General features: G+C 44.7%; 1 protein-coding gene across 1 annotated transcript in view; it reads left to right on the top strand.

The window, feature by feature from the left end:
* LOC117045136 overlaps positions 1–26,554 on the top strand; it is a 506,969-nt gene that overhangs the window by 187,032 nt on the left and 293,383 nt on the right. The window contains 1 exon segment of the mRNA XM_033145927.1: positions 23,220–23,924. Within this exon segment, the coding sequence (XP_033001818.1) occupies positions 23,220–23,924 (705 nt within the window).

The raw sequence follows: 26,554 nt of genomic DNA, 5'->3' as shown, positions 1-26,554 counted from the left end.
CTACTTGCCTTCCGGACACCCAAAATACCATTACTACTTCTTGGAAGGAAAGGGCACCTGGCCAATTGGGGTATCTCTCTGACGAGCGTCTTTAAAGATCTCAACATCAAACCTTTATTCCCTAATCTAACAACAACTGGGGCCCGTGCCCCGCATCTGCCGGAACTAGTTTCCAAACCAAATCTGCATGCTACAAACTCATCTCCTCTGTCCCCACCAAAGCCTTCTAGCGCACAACCCCCCACGTCGCCGTGTCGTGCGAATTCAGGGCTTAGTGTCCTGGAAATTGCCGAGGAAAGAGCCCTTATTGCTGACTATGGTAATCTTCCCCCAGCGAAGCAGCAAGAAATTATTGACAGACTGGATTACGTTAAACAGCTACTCCTGATCCAAAAGGGCCTCCCTCTGAAAGACCGCCATAGTAACTATCCTCAATATCCAAATGGGCTCCCGAAGGCTCAATCCTATCATTAGCTTGACACCAATGCCAGGATCCTTTCAATGACTGATCCGTCACCCCCCCCCCCCCCGGCAGATGCCTCCACTCCCTTAAAGATTTACAGCTCAGCACAACCTCCGTTAATAGACCTGAATTCTCCTCCCATGCTTTCCCCTTTTGGGACACAGACCTTAACAATTAAGAGCCCCACTAAGAACTGGAACATAACTGCAGGCCTCCCGGGCTCCTTTTCTTCAATGCCAGATCTAGAATCCTCCATATGTGATGCTCAGTTAGTAAACCACCCATCTTCGCCCCCACTTACACACACATCCCTGGCCATTTCTTCATCTACAGCTTTACAGCGTAGCCAATCGACCATCGACAAGGAGGCCACAGCTTTAAGACTTAGCCCATTCTTTATTGAAGACCCTGTCGGCCACATCAATAAAATCATTGCATCTTCGACATGCCCGTCCCCAGGAAGCCTCCCAATGTGTATGGAAGCCCGGGATTTGGCACCCCACTCTAATAAGAAAGATTGACTTCCGTATTCCCACCAGCCACTTTCCGATTGCCTGAATGTCATGTCATGGAATGTGGCTGGATGGGGCCCTAAACAAGAGGATAGGGAAGTCTTGGACTTCCTTACAAAATTCCATATCATTGGACTACAGGAAACCTGGTGCTTGGATCCCAATGCCCCTCCTTCTCTTCTGGGCTATGATGCCTACGTGACCCCAGCGACGAAAACTCACCAGCATGGGCGTCCCAGCGGCGGTTTGGTCACTTTTATTTCCCAGGCTTGTTTGTTTTTTGTGTTCTTTCATTTCCATGGAATAAAGTTGCTTTAAAGCAGGTTTTCCGAAACTTGCGTCCCAAGCAGCTCCCAGACTACACTTCCCATCATCTCTCCCCATTGGTCCTGCTAGCTAGGGATGATGGGAGTTGTAGTCGAAAAAAGCTGGAGACCCAAGTTTGCTTTAAAGGGAAAGTAGGTTGGCCCTGTGACACTCTCTTCTGGCCAAAGGCGGTCTACAACAGAGATCTGAGTGTGTTTTTTATCTCCTGTCTGGCAAGTTGCATTATCTGGGTTTTGGCCACTCTTTTGTTATTATAAATAACTAATTCCTGAATGTAGGTCACAGGTCACAGGTTTACACCCTGTTTATATTTTGAATGTGCCCAAGAGGAAAGAGACAAGGGGGAGGTTTCCCACTTTGACCTTGAAGAGAAATATTTGAGGTCAATTTGTTCCGGACCTAATCTGTGGGTTTCAGACATGTGGTTTATAGGTATGAACGTTTCATTTTTTTAATGTTTCACCTTAAAATTCTTATAACAGTCTATTTGCAGAAACAACAAAATGGACTGGATTCACTGGCAGGGTTTGAATAAACGTTCACAACTTTATTTCAGTTACAGGTAGGTAGCCGTGTTGGTCTGCCATAGTCAAAACAAAATAAAAAATAAAAATTCCTTCCAGTAGTACCTTAGAGACCAACTACGTTTGTTCTTGGTATGAGCTTTCGTGTGCATGCACACTACTTCAGATATACTGAAGGTGCTACTGGAAGGAATTTTTTTTAGTTTTTATTTTGTTTTAACTTTATTTCAGTAACAAATATTTTAGAGAAATGATAAAGGAATTTACTTTTCTATAAGAAAAGCAGGATACAACAAATAAAACTGTCTAAAATGCCCATCTAAGCCTAACTGACCACAACCCCAGCCCTAAGCCTAACCACAACTACCCCTCTGTGTACAGAATGAATATATACAAAATATAGACAAAATAGGCACAAATGTGCACAAAATTAAAATGTAAAATAAAAAATACTAAAATAAAGGACAAAAAATAAAAAGTGTTAAAAATGAAAAGAATTAAAGAAAAATAAACCAAATGAAATAAATCAAAGTATTAAATGAAAAAGGAAGCAAAATAAGAAACTGGAAAAATAACAAGAAACCGAACTCCTTTCCTAATCTCTGCCAACCGCCACAAACTCCTCTCCTACAATCGCCTCACTACTAACCTACAGTGGCCGCCTGCAAGACAGTGACTTTTAAGGGAGAAGCAATAGAGGTCACAAAGGAGGGCGGGTCCTTGTCACCATGGCAACCCCTCCACCTGGCCCCTCCTGAGAGGTGATGCTCCTCTGTCAGAACTCGGAGGCACCTGCTGTTCTGCCTGCAGCTGGACTGCATCTTCCTTTCACATCCTTCTTCCTGCAGCCCCATTTACGAAGGGAGACCATCCCCACATTCTCCCAGGCAGTTTAGGGGTCTCCATAGCGCAGGATTGGACCATCAAATTAGCCTTCAGAATTTCCGCCCTGTGCAGCATCTCCGGGGGGGGGGGGGGCTGGGAATGTCATTTCCCCCTCCGAAACCCCGGCAAGCTGCTGCCAGTCAGTGCAGGTGCTGCTGAGGTCGATGGGTCACAGGACTGACTGTGTCCAAGGCGGCTTCCTAGGAATATTCCTCTCTGTTCTTTAGCTGAAGAGGAGCAAGCTAAATAACTTCTGCACCAGACCGACAATCGATTCCTTTAAGAGACAATCTGGAAAAGTCCCTGTTTTTATACAACAATGTGCACCAGAATTATTATTATTCCTGGTATATTGATATCCTATTTTCTCAACTAGAAAAAAGATATACCTTAAAATTTAGTAGGCTGAAACTCTTAACACGTAAAATGTTTAGAATGATTGTTTAGGTAAAAATGAAGGGCCTGAGCATGCAATTCTAAAGGCCCCCGGGACAAATCAGATCAACTCCTCCTATGCTGGAGACAAGAGATTTGATGTGAGAAGCAACCTCCCAACTTCTGGCTCCTCCAATGCCCTGGCCAAAGATTGGGGGGGGGAATATGAAAGTGGTTCTATTACTCAAGAGTGTGACTGGATATGTCCAGTTTAGGCTGGGGGGTGTCAGGGGGGTGGACCTTCAAAATGCTCTCCATTTTGGTTGACCTTGCTGAAGTTGGATCTCCAAGGATAGGAGGCCCAACACATTGGAGAGGAGCCAGAACTTGGGAGTTTGCTTCTGACATCAAATCTCTTGTCTCCAGCATAGGAAGAGTTGATCTGGTTTGGGAAGTTCCAATGAATGGTGCTTGTTCATGTTAAACTGCTGTTGATGTTCATAAAGCAAATATTCAAGTCTTTGTGCCTGTTTCATCTTAATGCTGGGGAAGAAAAATGGCTATACAGAGAGATTTAGTAATGCAGGAAAAAAATGGATAGAATATTTTAGATTTTCCCTCTACACTTTTGTAATTATTTTTATGTACTTTATACTATTGTTTTAAGTGAAGCAATAAATGAGAAAGAAAAACAGTATCTTTTCAGACTGATTGACCGCAATGGTTTGGCTTTCTGAAAAGTGTCCCTGGAGAAGGGGGGGGGGCTCAGCTCCGCAGGATTCGTAGGGAAGTCTGCTGACCTTTCGGGGCTCAGGACACAGAAATGGTTACGTATTAGGAACACAGGCACAAATGATTATTGTGTGTGTGTGTGTGTGTTTTTGTAGTTTGAGCAGAGAGCAGAGAGACTCATGGGGTTCCAGATCCAGGTTTGATTTCCTCGGAACCAATGTCAGCAGAAAGTGGAGTATCTTTAGTATCAATCTTTTCCTTTTTTTATCTATACAAGCTGAGTGTAGGATGGAGGGGTCACAGCATTGACCCCCCCCCCAACAGATCCTGCTTCTCCATTGCTCAGAGCTTTGGCTCCAGCACAGAGCAAGCCAGTCTCTGTGTCTCCAGCTTCCAGCTCAGCTCCTGCACAGCTCCTTCTGGCTCTTGCTGTCCTACCTAGCAGTGAGGTGAAATGGGGGGAGGACATTTCCTGGGTTGCCCCATCCCTTTGCTGCAGCTCTTGCAGCCCAGCTCATCCTTTGGGGATTCTGAGGAGGAAACTCAAGGAGGGGGGCACATAGTTTGCCAGTAGTACATGTGAATAGGATCTAGGGGACTGAGTGGACCACAAGCTAAACATTCCTTGGCGGTTTCTAAGCAGAGATTAGCTGGCCATCTGCCATGGATGCTTTAGCTGAGATTCCTGCATTACTGGGGGTTGGACTAGATGACACTAGGATTCCCCTCGTATTCTTTGCCTCCTGAAAAGCCCTTTTCCCTTCAAGCAGTTCCTCTGGTTTCCGGCCAACAGAGGGAGATGCTCAGAGTCCAACCAAGAGCCTCACCCCAAAAGGACATCTGGGCACTGGCGTAGCCAGCGGGGCCACAGCCCCCCATAACCCTTAAAAAAGAATAAAAGGCGTATGTTCCGCCATGCGGGAGAGGGCTGAGCTGGGTGGACTCGGCTTTGCAAGGGTTAAAGGCAAGTGAGCTGCCTTCCTAGAGAGGACGGGAAGCAAGAGGGGCGAGGTCCTCCAGAGCCCAGGCCCCTCCCTCCCTCCCCAGTCCTCTCCTGCAAGGGCTGCATGGCTGTCCCTTCCTGGGATCTGGTGAGTCTCCTCTCTCTCTCCCCAGAGGGTGCAGTGGGGAGGCGGTGGGGGTCCCAGGGCTGCAGCAGGGGAGGATGCCAGCCTGGAGGGCCTGATCTGCTCATGCAGGGGGAGGAGAGGGTCCTGCCAGGGAGGGGCGAGGTCTGCAACGCTCTCCTTCCTGGAGATCAGAGGATCCCAAACTCATTTGGCCTTTCAGAAAAAAATGGCTCCCACGAAATCTCCCTTCGTTGAACAAAAGAGTCGCTAAGGGAGTGGTGCTAGGGAGGGAGTTGTCGCCGCGACACTCCTTGGTGTGTGGAGTTCCGCAGGGCGCAATCCTTTCCCCGATGCTTTTTAATATCTTTATGCGCCCTCTTGCCCAGATTGTCCGGAGTTTCGGGCTGGGTTGTCATCAATATGCTGATGACACCCAGCTTTATCTACTGATGGAAGGCCGCCCTGACTCGGTCCCGGACACACTGACCAGGTGCTTGGAGGCTGTGGCTGGATGGATGCGTGGGAGCCGGTTGAAGTTAAACCCTTCGAAGACAGAGGTCCTCTGGCTGGGTCGAGACGACATGGGGTTGGGAGGCCAACTCCCATCTCTTGCAGGGGTGCAATTAGTGCCAGCGCCTTCTGTCAGGAGTTTGGGTGTAACCTTTGACGCCTCACTTTCTATGGAGGCGCAGGTTACAGTTACAGCAAAGGTGGCATTTTTCCATCTCCGCCGTATTAGGCAGTTGGCCCCCTACCTCTCTCGCCCTGATCTGGCCACAGTGATCCATGCGACGGTCACCTCCAGACTTGATTATTGTAACTCGCTCTACGTGGGGCTGCCCCTGAAGCTGACCCAGAAACTCCAGCGGGTGCAGAATGCCGCGGCGAGGCTCCTCACGGGGTCTTTGCCGCAGGACCACATTCATCCAGTGCTTTACCAGCTGCACTGGCTCCCGGTGGAGTACAGGGTCAGGTTTAAGGTGCTGGTTTTGACCTTTAAAGCCCTATGCGGCTTAGGACCCTCATACCTAAGGGACCACCTCTCCTGGTATGTCCCAGGTAGGACCTTAAGGTCCTCAAATAATAATTTGTTGGAGGTCCCGAGCCACAAGGATGCCAGGTTGGCTTCAACTAGGGCCAGGGCCTTCTCAGTACTGGCCCCGACTTGGTGGAACAGTCTGGCACAAGGGACCAAGGCCCTGCGGGATTTGGCATCTTTCCGCAGGGCCTGCAAGACGGAGCTGTTCCACCTAGCCTTTGGGTTGGTTTCAGTTTAACCCTGATGTTTTCGTTCTTTTGGGGTGAATGGTGGGCTACTTAAAAATGAGGCTGAAGTTTAGATTTAGTTTTAAATTGTATTTTAATCTGTATTTTAATGAACTGTTTTATGTTTTTGTTGTGATTTCATTGCTGTTAGCCGCCCTGAGCCCGGTTTCGCGGGGAAGGGCGGGGTATAAATAAAATTTTTTAATTATTATTATTTATTATTATAAGACTTAAACTCTGTGTGACATCGCTCAGCGTCATTGCACAACAGAGGAAAGGTGGAAATAGTTTTCCAAAAGTGGACGAGGAGGTGGACTAGCTTCTCCCCTCCAAAAAAAAGAAAAACCCCAAGCGGAGGAAAGAAAGGGGGGGAGAGAAAGGCCAGGAATAAAGGGAGGGATCCCAGCCCATAGTCTGGCTGCTGCATTGCAAACCAGTTTCCCAGTAGTCTCCAAGGGCAGCTCCATAACTAATAATAATAATAATAATAATAATAATAATAATAAATTACCTGCCTAAATGTCAAGGGAGATGTCTTTGGCTCCATGCACTTGGCCCTCAGGGGGTTGGGCCCTCAGAGCAAAGAAAAAGGGACCCCACCCCAGGAGTCTGTCTTGAAAGCGGCAGAGAGTCCAAGTGCAAGAAAAGGAGACAGAAGCAGGGGGTGGGGGTGGGGTCGGGGAGCAACTCCTGAGGACCCCCGGGTGAGGACCCCCACTAGAGCCAAGCATCCATTTTCCACAAGATACAAAGGATTCCCTTGTCAGTCGGTTCTGACTTCATGCATTGATTGGAAGGCAGCAGAAACCAGGCTGATTAATCTTCCATAAATCCCTTCAGTTGCCTCTACATTTTGTGTTGCTAGAAGGCTAGAGACTTTTTCTTCTCTTCCTGCTATTCTTTCTTTTCAAAAAGATAGCTTATGGTCTGGGATGTGGTGCAGTGCAGCCCTGGTTCCCAGCAAGACTCTTCCATGCTTGCTCAGGGAACCATTCTCCTCCCCCCCACTCCGCCCATCCTCCAAATTCAGTAACAATGTATTTGCTTTGTAGGATTATTAGAGCTTCTCATTAAGACAGACAGATCTTGGCAGAAGACCAAAGGGTTCCTTCTGAATTCTTAGAGGCTTCCTGAGAGCACAGATGGATGAACGAGACTCAGCTGGCCCTGGAACAGGAAGAGGCCATGCCACCCAAACTGGGAGCAGTGGGGAATTCTGGGGAAACACTGTACAGAAGATCCTGGGTGAGGAGGACACCCTCCGCTCAGAGGTGCAGAGCCGGCAGTTGACGCAGTTCTGCTGCCAGGAGGCCAAAGGACCCCGAGAGGTTTACAGCCGACTCTACCACTTTTGCCACCAGTGGCTGAAGCCAGAAAGGCACACGAAAGCTGAGATGCTGGACCTGGTGATCTTGGAGCAGTTCCTGGCTGTCCTTCCCCCGGAGATGGAGAGCTGGGTGAGGGAATGCGGAGCGGAGACTAGTTCCCAGGCGGTGGCCCTGGCCGAAGGTTTCCTCCTGAGTCAGGCAGAGGAGAGAAAGCAGGTGAGAGAGACTTTCCTCTGGGTAGTCCCTAGGGGCTCCAAACAGGACAGAGAACATCCCATAATGGTCTGCTGATTGCCCATCCTTTTGTGGGGGAAAGCACCAATGGAATGAGATCTTACACTTCAAGTCTTTGTCATTCTCTTTCTAATATTTCTCCCCATTCTCTGTTTTGAATCCTTGTTTCTTTTTCAGGGAAAGGATCGTTTTGCAGAAATGGACCTGGATTCCTGTGAGGCAGAGAGGCCTCTGTTGGACACCAGAGAGAGGCCACTGGGTAAGGAGGAAGGTGGATTTTCTCCATTTGGTCTCATTCTGTTGGTTTTCCAACTCATCTGAGAGTTCTTTTCATCTTGTTTTGGGGGGAGACAGTTGGGAACAAGGGTCCAGAGGAGGGGGAAGATGCATTTCTAAACAACTGACATATTAAATGGGCACAAACGTCCAAATGCTCTCAGCAGGTAAGGCTTTCTCAAAGGCCCATCTGTAGTTAGAGATGCCCTGTTTCACCTGTGAGAGAAGCAGGCACTCCTGGCGTCCTGCTTACCTTTTTTTTCTTGCAGGTGACATAATGATGCTGGGAAGACCTCCTGATCCGTCTTTTCATGGGGGCAGAAGGGAAGTAGCGGCTGTGGAACCAGATCAGGTCAGGGGAAACTGCCTTGTGGGGACAGAGGCCGAGGGCTGGAGCAATGTCATGGACTGGTTGGGCATGGAGGAATGGTGGGAGGAAGCAGCTGGGAAACCAGGAAGGGAAGATGGCTCAGAGCCCAAGGAGTTGAGGTGGAAGCAGGATGGGGAGTCAGTGGGGGAAGAATCATAGAATCATAGAGTTGTAAGAGACCACAAGGGCCATCCAGTCCAACCCCCTGCCAAGCAGGAAACACCATCAAAGCATTCCTGACAGATGGCTGTGAAGGCTCTGCTTAGAGACCTCCAAAGAAGTAGACTCCACCACACTCCTTCGTAGCGAATTCCACTGCCGAAAAGCTCTCACTGTCAGGAAGTTCTTCCTAATGTTTAGGTGGAATCTTCCTAAAGAGGGAGATGCCTGGGAAGAGGAGGTGTCAGAAGCTGAAGGGCTAACAGGGGGTAGTGAGCTGGAAGACTCTCTGGCAGAATGAAGTCCAGTATCTCAGGCAGAAGAGGAAGGAGGAAAGTGCGATGAGGGAGGTTGAGAGGCTGAGGTGAGTCAGGATAAGGAGGAGCCACCGTTGGCTCCCTCTCCTATTGCCAGAAGCCACCCTCCTTGCTTCTCTCAGAGCCAGGAGACCCCCTGATTTGCAGGAATCTCTGCTAGATCATCCAAGATAGCTGGCCATCCAAAATAGATGTCAGGGTATCATCCGTTCCCTTAGAGGCGGTGCAGGGGCTGTGGAAATACAGACAGCCCCAGCACCGTGGGAACAGCAGCAACACCTCCAGTGGGGAAAGCAGGACGTTCTCCAGCAGGAAGGAGAGGCAAGAAGCAGGACAGGCGAGGAGGGCTTGGGTATGCCAGGGAGCCCCAGCGCCCACACAGCCAAGCCGGCAAAGAAGGAAGCACGATGCTTCCAGCGCCCCAATTGCGTAGAGGGGTAAAACGTAAGGTGAGTTTGAGATTTGGGGTACCAAAGTTCTTTTTCTTGGGGCGCTCTCGAAGGGTGCCACTTCCGGAATTGGGACCAACTGAAACGGTCATGGGTTTTGGAGCTCTGCACTGTACATATTTGCACTATTAAAACTATAATAGAAGGAACAGAGTCTTGCTTCATTACTCACGAGAAACCACCACAGAAATCTTACAATAGGCTTATTTTATTTCTTGATTGATCACTGAATGCAAAAATTGGGTTCTAAGCAGTGAACAAATGAGAACTAATAGTGGCCTGGATTCACCTAACAAGCTCCACCCGCTGCAAAATGGGGCCTGCCCTCCATTCCTCCCCCTCTCCAGGCCCCAATGAACCCCCTGAATTTGACTCTAGGACATTGGGAGGGAACACTCTGCTACACTGTGAAATGAGGTGTTCCACAATCTGTAGTGTTTTCCAGGGTCCGGCACGCTTGCGTTGCGTTGCTTTGCTTTCTGTGCCTGGCAACTCCTGGCTATTAGCAGAGTTCAAAGCCACAGCGGAAACATGTGTGTAACTGCCAAGGCAGCACAGCAACAATTTACAGAAGCGTTGTCTTCTTAACTAGCTGAGTTTATTTACAAAAACAAATCTTGTCTCGGAGTGCTCAGTTCCATGACTGCTCCGGTCGGGAAAACAAAACCAGAAAAACAGCACACACAGACAAAGACAAAAGCCCGTATGTGAACTGCCCACACAGTGACCAGTGCGTCACAGCAGAGCACTTAACTCTGTAGACTCTGATACTCTCCACACACTCCAGAACAGCTCACGAGGAGAGGAGAAAGTGGATCCTTCCATCAGGCAAGCTGGAATGCTTGCGTAGGCAGAATGACTTAGAAAACACAAAGTGGAGACTTCCGGTTGGACGCTGAGCTGCACAGTTGGGAGAAGCCTCGGCTCCGAGGTTTCTCTATCGCTGAGGACAATGGAAAATGTTAAAAAAGAAAAATCAGCCAAGTTTTTGAGGCCGAAAGGAGGGAAGGGGGATAAAATTGGTTTATGAATCAGGAAAGTGCAGAAGTACAATGAAGCTTAGGTAGAAAAGAAAATGTTAGTAATTAATTGCGGAATATAAATGTTTATAAGTGTTAAGGAGGAAAGAAATGTGGTTTAAATTAGATTAGGAAGATGTGAGGAAAACTGGAAATTATATGTTACTTTGAAGTCAATGAGGGGGATCTGGGGAAGTCAGTTTAAAAGATGGATTTGTTGGATGAATACCTGGCCCAGAAAAGGGGTTGGGCTTAAGCAATGATTTTAGTATAATATGAGGTTAAACGTGGAATGATTTTATGTACTCCTGTGAGAGGGGGGGTTGGATATTTTGCTCCCCTCGGTGGGAGAGGGGGGAGTATGAAAAGTGTAATGATTTGCGTTTGTAATTGGAAAATCTTATAAATTTTTAATTAAAAAAAAAGAAAAACACAAGGTGGATACCACCTATTTGCACAAAGATGAACACCCATAATTAAAACACAGAATAAAATAAGCATCCATCAATAAAATGTGCAGCAAAGCAAAGCAATCCCATTGAAACAACACTGCAATTTACAGGAAGGAAACAACAGAGCATTGTGTAGCAGATCATATAGATGCTGTCTCAGAGGAGGAGATTTCCCTTTTTCTTTTAGGGTCCAGTGTGCTTTGAAGATGTTGCTGTTCGTTTCACGGATGAGGAGTGGGCGTTGCTGGATCCTGACCAGAGAGCTCTGCATAAGGACGTCATGGAGGAGACTTGTGGGATTGTGACCTCTCTTGGTAAGGCTGACTATGGGATCGTCATATCTGCCTGGAGATTCAAAAAATACCTCTATGTGACCAACCTCCTCCTCACAGAGCTCACAGTTTTTTCTTTGAACAATCTTCCTCAAATTATTCCTTTTTCTACCACAATTGGGCTGATCTGAATTGCTCAGGCCACCTTAAATGTCAGCTTCAGAATTGTTAGGAAAGATAAGTAGCTTCCGGTTTTGTTTTTGTTTTTGCTCCTGTCAGTCTTGGCTTGACCAAAGAGACGACTGACATTGGAGATGGAGGGGATGCCATGACTGGGCCAAACAAAATTCCTCCCAGAGAAGAGCCAGGCTTATTGAATCTCAGGTAGTAGTAGTAGCAGTGATGATGATGATGATGATGATGATGATGATAGTAATTGTCAGGAGTGCGTGCTGGAGCCAGGCCCTGGGACCAGCAGGGCTTGGCAGGACTAGTGACTATTCAGCTTGTTCTAGGGAGGCAGGGCACAGCTGCACAGGTGAGACTGCGCTGCTTAGTAACTCACCACCTGGTGGCAGGAGCCAACAGGGATATAAGGTCATCTTTCCCCCTCAGCTCTTCACCACAGCAACACCTTCCCTGCCTTGCTGCGTGCTGCTTGTTCGTTGGTTGTGACCTCGTGCCTTGACCCTTCGACTGTGACTACGTTTCCTGCCTCTTGGACTGCGACTTTATGCCTAGACCCTAAGACTGAGACTTGAACTGTGTGCTTCCCGTCCCCTGGACCCCCGCTCCGTGGACCCTCTGCCTGACCCACTTGCCTCTGGGCTGACGTTCCTTGGTGCCTGCCCGGATCGTGACAGTAATACAGTGGTACCTCGGTTTACAAACTTAATTTTTCCCGGAACAGGACTGCTCTTAAATCGAGGTACCACTGTAGTAATCAAATTAATTTTTATTTATACCCTGCCCATCTGGATTGGTTGCCCCAGCCACTCTGGTCGGCTTCCAACACGTATATAAACATGAAACATAAATAATTATAATCTGATCCCATATAAAAAGAATATTAACTTTAAAATGAACAACTTATACTAGTGGCCAAAATGGGGAAAACCTTTTGTGAAAAGTGTATTTCTGAGGTTTAATGGCTCATAACACCACTTCTGTGTGGAGTAATACCGTAAAATTATATATCAATGGAAAGATAATTTAAAGAAAAAAGTAAGGCAATAACTATTAGAACAGCGGTCATAAAGAAAAAATGTGAAACCTTTGGTAACCATTGGTAACCTTTAGCTTTAATTACGGCCTTGCAATGCCTTCCCGTGAAGTGAACCAAGTTTTTAGTTCTGCAGCTGTAATAATGTGAAACCAACACTGAATTATTGGCTCTGTTAATTGGGCTTTATTGCTGGGTTGCTTCTGACTAACAAGTTTCTTTAGTCGGCTCCATAGATTTCTGATTGGGTTAAAGTTTGGGCTATTCCCAGGCCATTCCGGCAGTGGAATAGGATTATCTTGAAAGCACCTTTTGCACACAGCAGCAACATGACATGGAGCTGAATCCTGTTGAAATAGAAAATAAATAAATATTTCTATAAATATATATAAATGCTTCAGTATCTGGGAAAATACCACCTGCGGAACATTTCAGTTTGGGCTCAAGTATTTCATTCATCCATTTTGGGGCATTTACATTCCGAATAATGGCACAAATTCTGCCCACACCTTTTGCTGCCATACAACCCTAGATCATCATAGAATCATAGAGTTGGAAGAGACCACAAGGGCCATCCAGTCCAACCCCCTGCCAAGCAGAAAACACCATCAAAGCATTCCTGACAGATGGCTGTCAAGCCTCCGCTTAAAGACCTCCAAAGAAGGGACTCCACCACACTCCTTGGTAGCAAATTCCACTGTCGAACAGCTCTCACTGTCAGTAGGTTCTTCCTAATGTTTAGGTGGAATCTTCTTTCTTGTAGTTTGAATCCATTGCTCCGTGTCTGCTTCACTGGAGCAGCAGAAAACAACCTTTCACCCTCCTCTATATGACACCCTTTTATATATTTGAACATGGTTATCATATCCCCCCTTAACCTTCTCTTCTCCAGGCTAAACATACCCAGCTCCCTAAGCCATTCCTCATAAGGCATTGTTTCCAGGCCTTTGACCATTTTGGTTGCCCTCTTCTGGACACCTTCCAGCTTGTCAGTATCCTTCTTGAACTGTGGTGCCCAGAACTGGACACAGTATTCCAGGTGAGGTCTGACCAGAGCAGAATATAGTGGTACTATTACTTCCCTTGATCTAGACGCTATACTCCTATTGATGCAGCCCAGAATTGCATTGGCCTTTTTAGCTGCTGCATCACACTGTTGACTCATGTCAAGTTTGTGGTCTACCAAGACTCCTAGATCCTTTTCACATGTACTGCTCTCAACCCAGGTGTCACCATCCTGTATTTGTGCCTTTCATTTTTTTTTGCCCAAGTGTAGTACTTTGCATTTCTCCCTGTTAAAATTCATCTTGTTTGCTTTGGCCCGGTTCTCTAATCTGTTAAGGTCATTTTGAAGTGTGATCCTGTCCTCTGGGGTTTTAGCCACCCCTCCTAATTTGGTGTCATCTGCAAACTTGATGAGGATGCCCTCAAGCCCATCATCCAAGTCATTGATGAAGATGTTGAATAAGACTGGGCCCAAGACAGAACCCTGTGGTGCCCCACTAGTCACATCTCTCCAGGATGAAGAGGAGACATTGATGAGCACCCTTTGGATTTGGTCAGTCAGCCAGTTACAAATCCACTGAATGGTAGCATTGTCTAGCCCACATTTTACCAGCTTCTTTACAAGAATATCATGGGGCACCTTGTCAAAGGCCTTGCTGAAATCAAGGCTACATCCACAGCATTCCCTTCATCTTCCAGGCTTGTAATTCTGTCAAAAATGAGATCAGGTTAGTCTGACATGACTTATTTTTCAGAAACCCATGCTGACTTTTAGTTATCACACTATCTGGGTGTTTTAGCTATCACACTATCTGGGTGTTTCACAGTCGGTGTACTGTAAGTAGGATGTAAATCTTCTCTCATTCGTCCCCTTCTGTATTTCATGCCACCACTAACAAGCAAAGAAACTTAGGTCTCATCGCTCCAAATAAGACTGTCGCATTGTTCTGCTGTCCAGTTAACATGGGTTTAATATTTTCAACCTTTGCTTGAGAGATAACAATGGCCTCCGTCCTGGTTTGGAGTCTTGGTTTCGAGCGCTGCTTTAAAGGGACGACTGAGGGGGGTTCATTGAAGACGTGCTATCCCATCAGACAGAGATCGGTGGCGAAAAGATCCCCCAATCGGGGGAGGGAGATCGCTTCCCCAGTCGGGGGGTGGATTATAAAGCCCATCGGGGCGGATTATTTGCAGTGATAGAGAAATATAACGATTCCCCAATCGGGGGGGTGGATTACAAAGCCCATCGGGGCGGGATTATTGATTTTAAATCGCTGCCTCCGGCCGGGGGGCGAGGATTACAAAACCCATCGGGGTGGGAGTATAAATCTAGGTTTAACATCGAACTGAACTTTTTGCTTTGTGTGTGGTGCAACCCTTGACTTTTTGCAACTTTTTGTAACTTCGTGGGCAGGAGACAATGTTTCTTCGTGATAGTTCTCAGTGATATATTTTCTTCCTGTTTTTTTTCTTGCCTTGCCTGTGTGTGGGAAAAACAATAGCTACATTTTATCCTGTGCTTTTGGAGAGTGATTAGAGCGTAGAGGACATCTAGTGGCAACTGGTGGTATTGCAGACTGGTTAAAACTTAAAATAAATAGAAGCTCCCTCCAGTGGCCAAAGTAACAAATAACAGGTGCTCCCCCTAGTGGTGAATCTTTGTAACTACAGATTTTAATTTTTTTCCGGAAAAATGACGGGAAGAGAATTAAAAAAAGTCCCAGCGACTCCGCTAGAAAGAAGGCCTTCCAAACAAGAGGAAGTAAAGGATTTAGAAGTATTGTGGCAAAAAATAAAGGAAGAATTTAGGCAAAATGAACAGCGAATGGAGAAAAAATTGGAAGATGTACAAGAAACACTGGACAAAAAAATAGAGGGAGCCGTTGGAGAATTAAAAACAGAAATTCAAGAGTTGTCAGTAAAATCCAAAACAATGGAAGAAGCATTGAAGAGGACACAAAAAGAGGTGAGAGCGACAAAAAAAGAAACAGAACAAGTGAAAGAGGAGATGACACAAATAAATAAAGCGCAGGAGGAGATGTGGGACAATTTGGCTTTAACGGAGATGAGACAGAAACAGATGAATTTAAAATTTAGAGGATTGAAAGAAGAGGCAAATGAGGATATAAGGAAGAAAATAATTGAAGAACTGGCCAAATGGATGGATTTGAAGGAAGAGGAGGTGGCCTACTCAATTACTAATGCTTTCAGAATTAAAGTAAGATCGGCAAAAGCAAAGGCAAAGAAATTTCCAGGTGATTGTCTGGTCATGTTTAATTCGATGGACATGAGGAATGCTATTCTAAGATTGAGTTACACAAAGAAGCTGGTGATCGATGGGAAGCAAATCATTGTGTTTAAGGAGATCCCGACAAGATTCTTGAGAAAGAGGGACCCGTACAAACCACTGGTGGCATCGCTTAGGAAAAAAGGGATTCAACATAGATGGGAATACCCGGAGGGGATCTCCTTCTACTACAAAGATAAAAGATTTAAACTGACAGACGCACTGGAAGTGAAGAAATTTACAAGAAGATACGAAGATGATTTAGGGAAGATAGGACCACCCGGACCAGCACCAGACGAGGGCAAGAGAGAACAGGATAAGAAGAAAAAGGACAAGAAGAAAGAGGAGGAAGAGAAGTTGGAGAAGCTAGGAGCACACGGAGGACAAGAAGAAGAAGAAGAAGAAGAAGAACAAGAATTGGAGGGAGAGGATGAAGAAGAGGAAGAAGAAGAGGAAGATATTGATAATAAGGATAATAAACCTTAAAAGGCCTAAAAACAAGAGAAAAGGAAAACATGGCTTTGAAACTTACCTCGTGGAATGTAAACGGTCTTAACGATAAAAACAAGAGGAACAGGATAGGACACGTGTTGTATAGGAAAAATTTGGACATAATTTGTCTTCAAGAGACTCATATTGCAAAAAAACATAGACATGTGTTAATTAATAAAAAATTGGGAAGAGAATTTGTTTCCTCGGATTCTTCGAAAAAGAGAGGAGTTGCACTATATATAAAGGAAAAATTTGAACCAAAACTGATCTCGAAAGATGAGGAAGGCAGAATATTAATAGTACAAATCACGCTGCAAGGCGAGAAGTTGTTGGTAATTGGAGTTTATGCACCAAATGAAAATAAAGCAGAATTTTTTAAGAATTTGGAAGACAAATTGATGGAATTCATGGATCAGAAATTGATAGTGATGGGGGACTTTAACGGTGTAGTGATGCCGGAACTTGATAAATCTTTTACAAGAAAGACAGCAAGAGAAGGTAAATTACCAAAATCCTTTTTTGATATGATGGAAAATTTAGGACTGGTGGATATTTGGAGGCTGAAACATCCTACTACAAAAGATTTTACTTTTTATTCAGAGCCGAATCAGAGTTTTGGAAGAATCGATCATGTTTGGATTACAAAGGAATTAATAGGGAGGGTGTCTAGATGTGAAATAACACCGAGAACGCTGTCGGATCACAATTCGATTGATTTGGATTTAAAGAACAAAGAGAAAACCCCCACAAGGTGGAGAATGAATGATAGTCTATTTGATGATCCAGAAGTGATAACCAAAGCTAAACAAGAAATTACAGAGTATTTCAATTTGAATTTACAGAAGGGAACCGGACTGGATGTGGTTTGGGACGCGAGCAAGGCCGTAATGCGAGGATTCTTGATACAAAAGAACAGTCATCAAAGGAAAAACAAGGAGAAAAAGAAAGAAGAAATTTTAACTCAATTGATGATATGTGAAAAGAAATTGATATTGAAACCAATGGATGTCCAATTGAAACAGAACATAAAAATATTGCAAACTCAGTTCTCCACGCTGGTGAACCAGGAGATTGAATGGAAAATTAAACAGATGAGACAAAAGAGTTTCGAATCAGCTAATAAGACAGGAAAGCTACTAGCCTGGCAATTGAGAAAGAGGCAAAATCAAAATATAATTAATAAATTAGAAATTGGAGATGGTGTAATAGAGGACCCAAAAGAAATAAAGAGAGCTTTCCAAAGATATTACAAAGATTTGTACCAGCAGGAGAAGGAGAATAAGAGAAAAATAGAAAAGTATTTAGAAGAACATAAATTGGAGAAAATATCAAAAGAGAAATCCGATATTTTGAATACTCAAATTACGGCGTTGGAAATACAAGAAGCAATAAAAAGAATGAAATTGGGGAAATCTCCAGGACCGGATGGACTTTCGGCAAAATATTATAAAATACTCAGCGAACAGTTGATTCCAGTTTTGAAAGAAGTAATGGACAATATCTTAGAAGGAGGCAAGATCCCAAGTACTTGGAAAGAAGCTTACATAACTTTAATTCATAAACAAGATACAGACCGCCTAAATGTCAAGAATTATCGACCAATTTCTCTATTGAATAATGACTATAAGCTTTTTGCAGATATTTTAGCAACAAGATTGAAGAGAATATTGAATGAAATAATACATAAGGATCAAGCCGGATTTCTTCCTGGTAGACAGTTAAAAGATAACGTAAGACATATTGTCGATGTGATAGAGTATCTGGAAACCAGGAATGAAAAAACAGCTGTATTAATGTTTGTGGATGCGGAAAAAGCTTTTGATAATATTTCTTGGCATTTTATGAAAAAGAGTTTGGAAGGAATGGGAATAGAGGGATCTTTCCTGAAAGGAATTGATGCGATTTATTCGGATCAGAAAGCGAAATTAATAGTGAATAATGAAATAACAGAAAGTTTTGAAATAACAAAAGGCACTAGACAAGGCTGCCCGCTGTCACCATTATTGTTCATAACGGTCCTGGAGGTGTTAACGAAGAAATTGAGAGAAAGTCCGGAAATAAAAGGAATTAAAGTTGGTGCAAAAGAATTTAAATTAAAGGCCTTTGCAGACGATTTGGTAGTAACGTTAGAAGAACCCCAGAACAGCGTCCCGAAAGTATTAGAGGAGATGGAGAATTTTGGACAATTAGCAGGATTTAAACTGAATAAAACCAAAACAAAGATGATGGTAAAGAATATGGAAAAGGAGCGAATTGCAGAGATAGAACAAAAAACGGGTATTGCAGTATCAAAGAAAATAAAGTATCTGGGAATATGGTTAACTCCAAAAAATATCAATCTTTTTGAAGATAATTATCAACCTGTTTGGAAGGAGATTAAGAAAGACTTGGAAGTATGGACTAGACTTAAGCTTTCCCTTAGTGGAAGAATAGCAGCAATCAAGATGAATGTTTTACCGAGGATGTTATTCCTATTTCAGACAATACCAATAATCAAGGGAACAGGACAGTTTAAAGAATGGCAAAAAATATTGAGTAGATTCATCTGGCAGGGACAGAAACCAAGGATTAAATTGAAATTATTGATTGATAAAAAGGAAAGGGGCGGCTTCGCCCTACCGGATTTGAAGTTGTATTATGAAGCTTCCTGTTTGTGTTGGCTAAAAGAATGGATAACATTGCAAAATACTGATTTGTTAGATTTAGAAGGATATGACAATAGATTCGGATGGCACTCCTATCTTTGGTATGATAAGATAAAAGCTCATAGAGGTTTCTTAAATCATGTGATAAGGAGGGCCATCTATGAAGTATGGGAAAGGAATAAAAGATTTTTAGAGAGCAAAACCCCATGGTGGATCTCACCGATTGAAGTTCTTACTTTAAAAAAAGTTAATATGGAAGGCAAAAGGTCCACCTATGAGGATTTGCTGATGAGAACAGAAAAAGGTTGGAAGTTAAAACCATACCACCAGATGGAAGATCTTTTTACAGGATGGATTCAATATCATCAAGTGCATAATTTGCTCTCAGAAGATAGAAAGATTGGTTTTGAAGATAAAAAATCTAGATTTCAGACTGAGCTATTAGAAGGTAGAGGTAAATTTTTAACAAAAATGTATGATTTGTTGTTGGAATGGTACACTAAAGATGAGTTAACGAAAGAGGTGATGATAAAATGGGCAATGGACTTTGGGCACAATATAGATTATGATGCATGGACTAAACTATGGAATGAGACTTTGAAATTCACTGCATGTGAAACATTGAAAGAGAATGTTTATAAGATGATGTATAGATGGTATTTAACTCCAGTAAAATTGTCAAAAATGTATAGAATGCATGACAAGTTATGTTGGAAATGCAGACAAGAAGAAGGTAGTTTTTATCACATGTGGTGGACTTGCAATAAGGTCAAAGGTTTTTGGGAAGCAGTTTACAATGAGCTTAAGAAGATGTTTAAATATACTTTCCCAAAAAAACCTGAAGCCTTTTTGTTGGGTTTGATGGGAGATGAAATAGCTAAGAAGGACAAAAGATTGTTCATGTATGCGACAACTGCTGCAAGAACACTATTAGCCCAAAAGTGGAAATTACAGGAGTTGCCTACAATTGACGAGTGGCAGGCGAAGATGGTGGAATACGCTGAATTGGCAAAACTGACCGGTAGGGTCAGAAACCAGGACGACTCGAGGTTTCAAAGAGACTGGAGTAAATTTGTGGAGTATCTAAGATTGAACAGAGGAAGTTTAAAAACACTTGTAGGATTGGAATAAACCTTTGACAAAGACTAATAAGGTTGTAATACGAACTGCGCGATAAAATTGGACTAGAAAACCTGTTGACGTGGAGGAGGGGAGTCAGAGCTCGGCGGAGCTATAGTATTGCATTGTCTATTATATATGATTATTCGTTGTAATTTGTTATTTTTTCTGGAAAAACAATAAAAAATTTATTATAAAAAAAAAAGAGAGATAACAATGGCTTTTTCCTTATAATTTTAGCCTTTAGACCAGTCCTTGCACTCAACCTCACATTACATTTGACATGTCATCTTGTATACACCCAGATGATTTTCTTCTGTCATGTAGGGACAGTCTCTCCATTCTTCGATCATCACTTGCCTTTGTGCACCTTTTCCTGCCTTTACCAGTCTGATTTTGTAGTGATTGAGTCTCCTTATACCTTTTCAAAAATATAGAAAGGCCAGCTTTGGTTAAGTTTTCCCCAATCTTTCATCTACTGTAATTTCTTCATAACTGTAGCCTTGTTCACTTAATAGTACAATTTTACATCGCTTTCTGGGTGTCCAGTCAACTCTTTGTGCCATTTCTATAATTTTATTATGCTTTACAAACTCACTAATTGAAAGAACACAAAAAACCAATCATCTTGATTGCAATCACATAACACAGAGACAAAAGTCAACCTAAGCAAGTTGTGCTTCCTTTTTCTGGTTATTAGGGTATAACGTTTGATAGAATACGGGTAATTGAACAAACTTTCTTGGATTGCATTCTTGATTAAATTATATTTCCATTGATTCCATTAATTTTATGATATTACTCCAAAAGAAGTGGTGTTATGAGCCATTAAACCTCTGAAATACACTTTCCCCAAAAATTCTTCCACCGTTTTGACCACTACTGTATGTGAAACAAAGCAACATTCAACAACTCATCAGAGTCTAATAATAAACATGTTGGTTAATGACAAAAAACACAGGTAATGAACACCCCCCCAACTCCCTTCAGTACTTCTCCATTTGTTCCTGAGCATCTAATCCTTTATTTGTCTCCATTGCAGATTGTGATGAATCAGAAATCGAGAACAAAGGTGACCATGACAAAATCCCCAAAGAGTTGAAGCCATGCAAAAATTTGGAGTGTGGAGAAAGCTGCAGTCAGAGCTCCCATTCCACTTCCCATCAACATAATCTCATTGGAAAGAAACACTATCAGTGCAAGGAATGTGGAAAGAGCTTCAGTCAGAGATCCTCTCTCACTAAGCATAAAAGAATTCATACAGGGGAGAAACCCTATCAGTGTGGGGAATGTGGAAAGAGCTTCACTCGGGGCTCCTCTCTCACTTCCCATCAAAGAATTCATACAGGGGAGAAACCATATCAGTGTGTGTCGTGTGGAAAGAGCTTCCGTCAGAGCTCCTCTCTCACTTGCCATCAAAGAATTCATACAGGGGAGAAACCATATCAGTGTGTGTCATGTGGAAAGAGATTCAGGAAGAGTGGCGATCTCACTTCCCATCAAAGAATTCATACAGGGGAGAAACCCTATCAATGCTTTGAATGTGGAAAGAGCTTTTGTCACAGCAACCGTCTCACTTACCATCAGAGAATTCATACAGGGGAGAAGCCCTATCAGTGTGTGGAATGTGGAAAGAGCTTCATTCATAGCTCCTCTCTCTTTTTTTTTTTTATAAGAATTTATTGACATTTTTACTTATAACAACATACAACCTTAACCACACCTACATTTATACACATACAAAACAAATACAATTACACATCTTATACAAAAATTGCCATGATTTTTCTTCTTAATTAGACATCTACAAAAAAAAAAATTCTTTTTCCAATCTTGACAGTTGACTTCCCCTGCCTTTTCACCTTCGAGTTTATATCCATAATCTACTTTTTAACCTCTTCATTTAAAAAAAAATTAAACTTAATTATATATATAAAGTAAAACATTCATCTTAATCTTCATCTTAGTCTTAATCATCTTAATCTATAAACTTAAACCACTTAAAATGACTTCATTTATACTACATCCTTATAAGTCCTCACAAATCATCCTCATCAAATCTATCTCTTCTATCCTTTGAACTGCTGCTGATAACATAAAAACTTGAAATATCTCTTTTCATATTCAAACAAATAATAAAACAAACTATTGTTGACAGTGTTCACCCTCCGATTTCAAAATACCATAACAGATTGCTTTAGATTTTACTTAATACTTCACCCCACACCCCCTCTGTCCATTCTTCTTCTCCTGATGGCATCAGCACTGAACTTCCATGCAACTTCCCTCTCCCAACGTCCACAGATCCAGGCACAGTCCAAAGCTCTCCTTGCCACGAGCTCCGAGGTATCCAACTCTCCCTCTCTCAGCTTCTCCGGTTCTTTGTAGCATTCCTTTTCTTCTTGTAAATACCTTAATTCTCTGTCCCTGGCCCCCGAGCTCACACCTCGGGGACTGGATATAGCAAATCTTAACATCGCCTTGGGGCTGCCACCCCCAACAAGCGAATTTCTTCTCCGAAGTAGCTCATTCATTTCTTCCCATCTTTCCATCCATCCTCTCAGCTCTTTGACAAGATTTCCTTCCAAAGTGTCAAAAGTTTTGTTAGCCTCCTCTGTGGGCAGTTGGTTCCATTTCAGACCCCCACACAAGACTTTGACTTTTCTGTAAATTAGTTCCACCTTCAAGGCAGTGAGCCTTTGTTCATCTGTTAGTCCAGAGTTCAATACCAGTTCAAGGACGAAACCCAGCATACTGGCAGAGGAGGAGGAAGTGGGTATCATATTTCTTCTCCTGTCTCTTTGTTCGTCGCCATTTTCCTAAGCTGGAGCGCAAACACCGCAACTTTAAATAGAGATATTTTCCGCTAGTTAGCTTCCCAAGAAAAAAGTTTGCCAGTCTCATGTATCGATTTTAGATACTTTATAACCAGTTCTGTGGCAGCAATCCCTCAAATTGGTTAATTTCTTAGGCTCGAAGGGAGGGAGGCAGGCTGCCTTTCTCCTTCCCCCCGGATCGTTCCAAAAACACGATTTCTGCCAAGATTATTTACTCACGACCACCGGGTTCCTTTAGCTCCATTCTTCACAGGTAGAACTTGGACGCTCACCGCGGGCTTTGCCGCCGCATTTGCATCCCGGTTGGGGCATATCCCCGTAAGCCCGGCTCCGTTGTCCCTTCACCCCCACTCCCCCTTTACAGGGGGGTAGGGGAAGGGTTCGGAGCCTCCGCGGGCACAGCCGGGGAGCCCAGGGTGCGGGACGCTCTTCCCGCACCCCAACCGGAGCCGCGCGCTGCGGTAGCGCGGCTCCTAACCCCCGGGATGGATCGGGCGCCTCGCAGCCGAAGCAGCCCCGACCACCCGCTATGGCGTCGCCAGCCGGAAGTCCATTCATAGCTCCTCTCTCACTGCCCATCAGATCATTCATACAGGGGAGAAACCCTATCAGTGTTTCGAATGTGGAAAGAGCTTCAGTTACAGCTCCCATTTCACTTCCCATCAGAGAATTCATACAGGAGAGAAACCATATCAGTGTGTGGAATGTGGAAAGAGCTTCAGTCAGAACTCCAAACTCACTTCCCATCTAAGAATTCATACAGGGGAGAAACCCTATCAGTGTGTGGAATGTGGAAAGAGCTTCACTGAGAGGTCCTCTCTCTCTTACCATCAAAGAATTCATACAGGTGAGAAGCCATATCAGTGTGTGGAATGTGGAAAGAGCTTCAGGAAGAGTGGCGATCTCACTTCCCATCAAAGAATTCATACAGGGGAGAAACCCTATCAATGCTTCGAATGTGGAAAGAGCTTTTGTCACAGCAACCATCTCACTTACCATCAGAGAATTCATACAGGGGAGAAACCTTATCAGTGTGTGGAATGTGGAAAGAGCTTCATTCAGAGCTCCTCTCTCACTTCCCATCAGATCATTCATACAGGGGAGAAACCCTATCAGTGTTTGGAATGTGGAAAGAGCTTCAGTTACAGCTCCCATTTCACTTCCCATCAGAGAATTCATACAGGGGAGAAACCATATCAGTGTGTGGAATGTGGAAAGAGCTTCAATCAGAGCTCCTCTCTCACTTACCATCAAAGAATTCATACAGGTGAGAAACCATATCAGTGTGTGGAATGTGGAAAGAGCTTCAGGAAGAGTGGCGATCTCACTTCCCATCAAAGAATCCATACAAAGGTCGGAAAACCATTATACAGCTTTAGGAGCCAGGCAAATCTGCACCTTTTTAACCAGGCCTTTGTCGGATAGACATCTAATGCCCTTTTAAAATGCGGTGTTTTGTCTTTTTATGTGGTGTTTTTATGTTGTAACCATCCTGAGAGTTGTGGGTGTAGGGAATAGTTGCCATGAAATATTTGAGGAGGCCACACCCCAGTTTGTGTGTGTGTGTGTTTTTCAAACACAACCTTTTTTTCTTCCGCAACTTGTCATACATTTTCACTTTCAATTTGCACCCTAGCTGAACTACCTAAGGATGACGTTGGAGCGCCTTTGGGTTTTTGATTCACTACAGAAGAACCCCCCTCTTGCTCCAGGACGAGACCTGAGTCAGACTCCCTGGAGAAGAGTTGCCACGCATGGCCTGCCTCTCAGTTCTAGACACTGGAGGTGTGGGTGCACTCCTAGGCTCCTGCCTTGGAGTTGCCCCTAGCTGCGCTGCACCCTGGTCATGGCCGGGAACTTGGCCCGAGCCATCAGCAGATGCTAAAACCACAGCAATACCCCCACCCAGGGTTGGTCCACCTGGACCACCGCCACCAGCAGGTGGCGCATTTGCCTGTCCAGCATTGACAGGACCATCCAGAACATCTGGAAGAACATCAGGAATTCTCGAGATGCATCCCCATCCATTCTGCTCACAGAATTCAGCACTCCTGCTGACTAGAACCCATGTTTGATCACCATCTAGGTGGGCAAGCCTCCAGCTATGCAAGCTGGCCTCACACCCACAGAAAACCATTTTCTGCACCTTGGCACCACCTTCTTTGCGCTCAGCACCTGGTACAGAGACCATCGCTTGAGAACCAAAAACGCGAAAGAAGTGTACCTTTGGCTTCTTGCCAAGCAAGAGAAAATAGGGTGTGTCCCCTACTTCAGGACAAAGACCTGCTTCTGAGAGCATGGCCTCAGTGGCTTGCTGCAACGTTCTCTTCTGACGTTCAGCCAAACCACATACCTGTGAAGAAAGTGGGCTAGTCACTCTGTGCTTAATCCCCCTCTCATGGAAGAAAGCTTTCAGCGAGGACATAAGGAACTCCTTGCATCGGTTGAACTGAACACAGCCTACCCTTTCGGACCTGGGGTAGCTGGACATCATCCCTTCGACTCCGCACACCCCGCAACCAAGAAAGTCATCACATGCCCTTAACTTGCACCCTTCAGAGAACTCAGGGTGCTTCAGCACACTGTCCCTTTTGTGCCACAGATGTGCGCACATGTGGTGCTTGGGCACAGTGGTGCACTGAGCCTGTACTGCATCAGTGCTACCTCCACCTGTACCTACTAGAGGCGTCTCAACAGCAAAACCCGTCTCCACTCCAGGAAATAAAACAGCTGTTAGATTCACAACAGACATCAAAACCTTCAGAGAGAAGTGTTGGTACAGACAACATACACATTTCTATGCCAGAAAACACAAAAACATCCAGAACTGTCTCTAGGAAGCTTGGATAAACAGTTCCCTGTTCATCAGTCAGTTCCACAAACTGCTCTGTAGAAAAGGACCTGCAGTTCCTCACATGTCCACCAGGAGGAACGATGTGGTGGGACTCACCAGTCTTGTCCTCCACCGTTGGCATGGCAACTGAATAACAACAGCAGGTGTTATCTTCCTTCCGGCCTCTGGTGGAGCTCCTGGAGTCCCACAGTCCCAGGCCCTGAACGTCATCTGAGAAATGACCTTGGCCTTATCTTCAGCCATGCACGTCAGCAGCAAATGGTCAGGAGATCCTCCAAAACAATGCTTTGCAGCATTTGCCTTCACGGTGACTGCAGACCTGAAAACATAGCCCACGGCTATCTGGCCCCCCTGCTTTCCCTGTTGACGTGGCTCTTCAACACCAGCCATACGACCTGACAGGAAATTAAGCTGAGCTGGGGGCAGGCTCTCCAAAGCCTCTTCTTCAGCCAGTCCCTCTGCCCCAAGAAACTGGGCTAGGGTCTTCCAGGGCTCACAAGCGCTGGCCAAAGCTTCTAGGTGGTGGCACTGGGCTGCATAAACACTGTTGGCAAACAACCCTCTTGCTGCCTCATCTCTGTGTTGAGCAGCAGCTGAGACCTCCTGTGCTCCTGAAACTGAGCCAGGAAACAGTGAGGGTGGTGGAGCTTCCTCCTGAAGCAGTCCCATCCTAATGTCCCATTCTCGGTGGATGGTGGCCTTCCTCTGTTGGATGGGGCTGCTATAACTCCCTCCATTTCGCCCTGGGGATGCATACTCACGATTCTGTAGCTCTCCACCCAGGCAAGGAAGATGGGGGTTCACCAGAGAGGGTACACTGCTTGGGCACACCTCAATCTGGACTTTGCTGCCTTTGAAACTCTGGCAGCCAGTTGCAGACAGCTTAGCCATTCAGCAGACTGCTGGATGCTCCTGCCGGCACAGCAAACATTCCCTGGACACTGCAACAGTCCCAGTCCAGGGAGGCACCTCTCAGCTTGACACACATTTTCTGGATCCTTCAGAACTGCTTCAGAACCAGTCCAGAACTGGCAGAAACTGAAAAAAGCTTCGAGCCATAACC

This window comes from Lacerta agilis, chromosome 4, assembly GCF_009819535.1.
Source record: "Lacerta agilis isolate rLacAgi1 chromosome 4, rLacAgi1.pri, whole genome shotgun sequence".
Classification (NCBI taxonomy): domain Eukaryota; kingdom Metazoa; phylum Chordata; class Lepidosauria; order Squamata; family Lacertidae; genus Lacerta; species Lacerta agilis.
The sequence above is the reverse complement of the archived record's forward strand: the minus strand, read 5'-3'. Positions and strand labels throughout refer to the sequence as shown.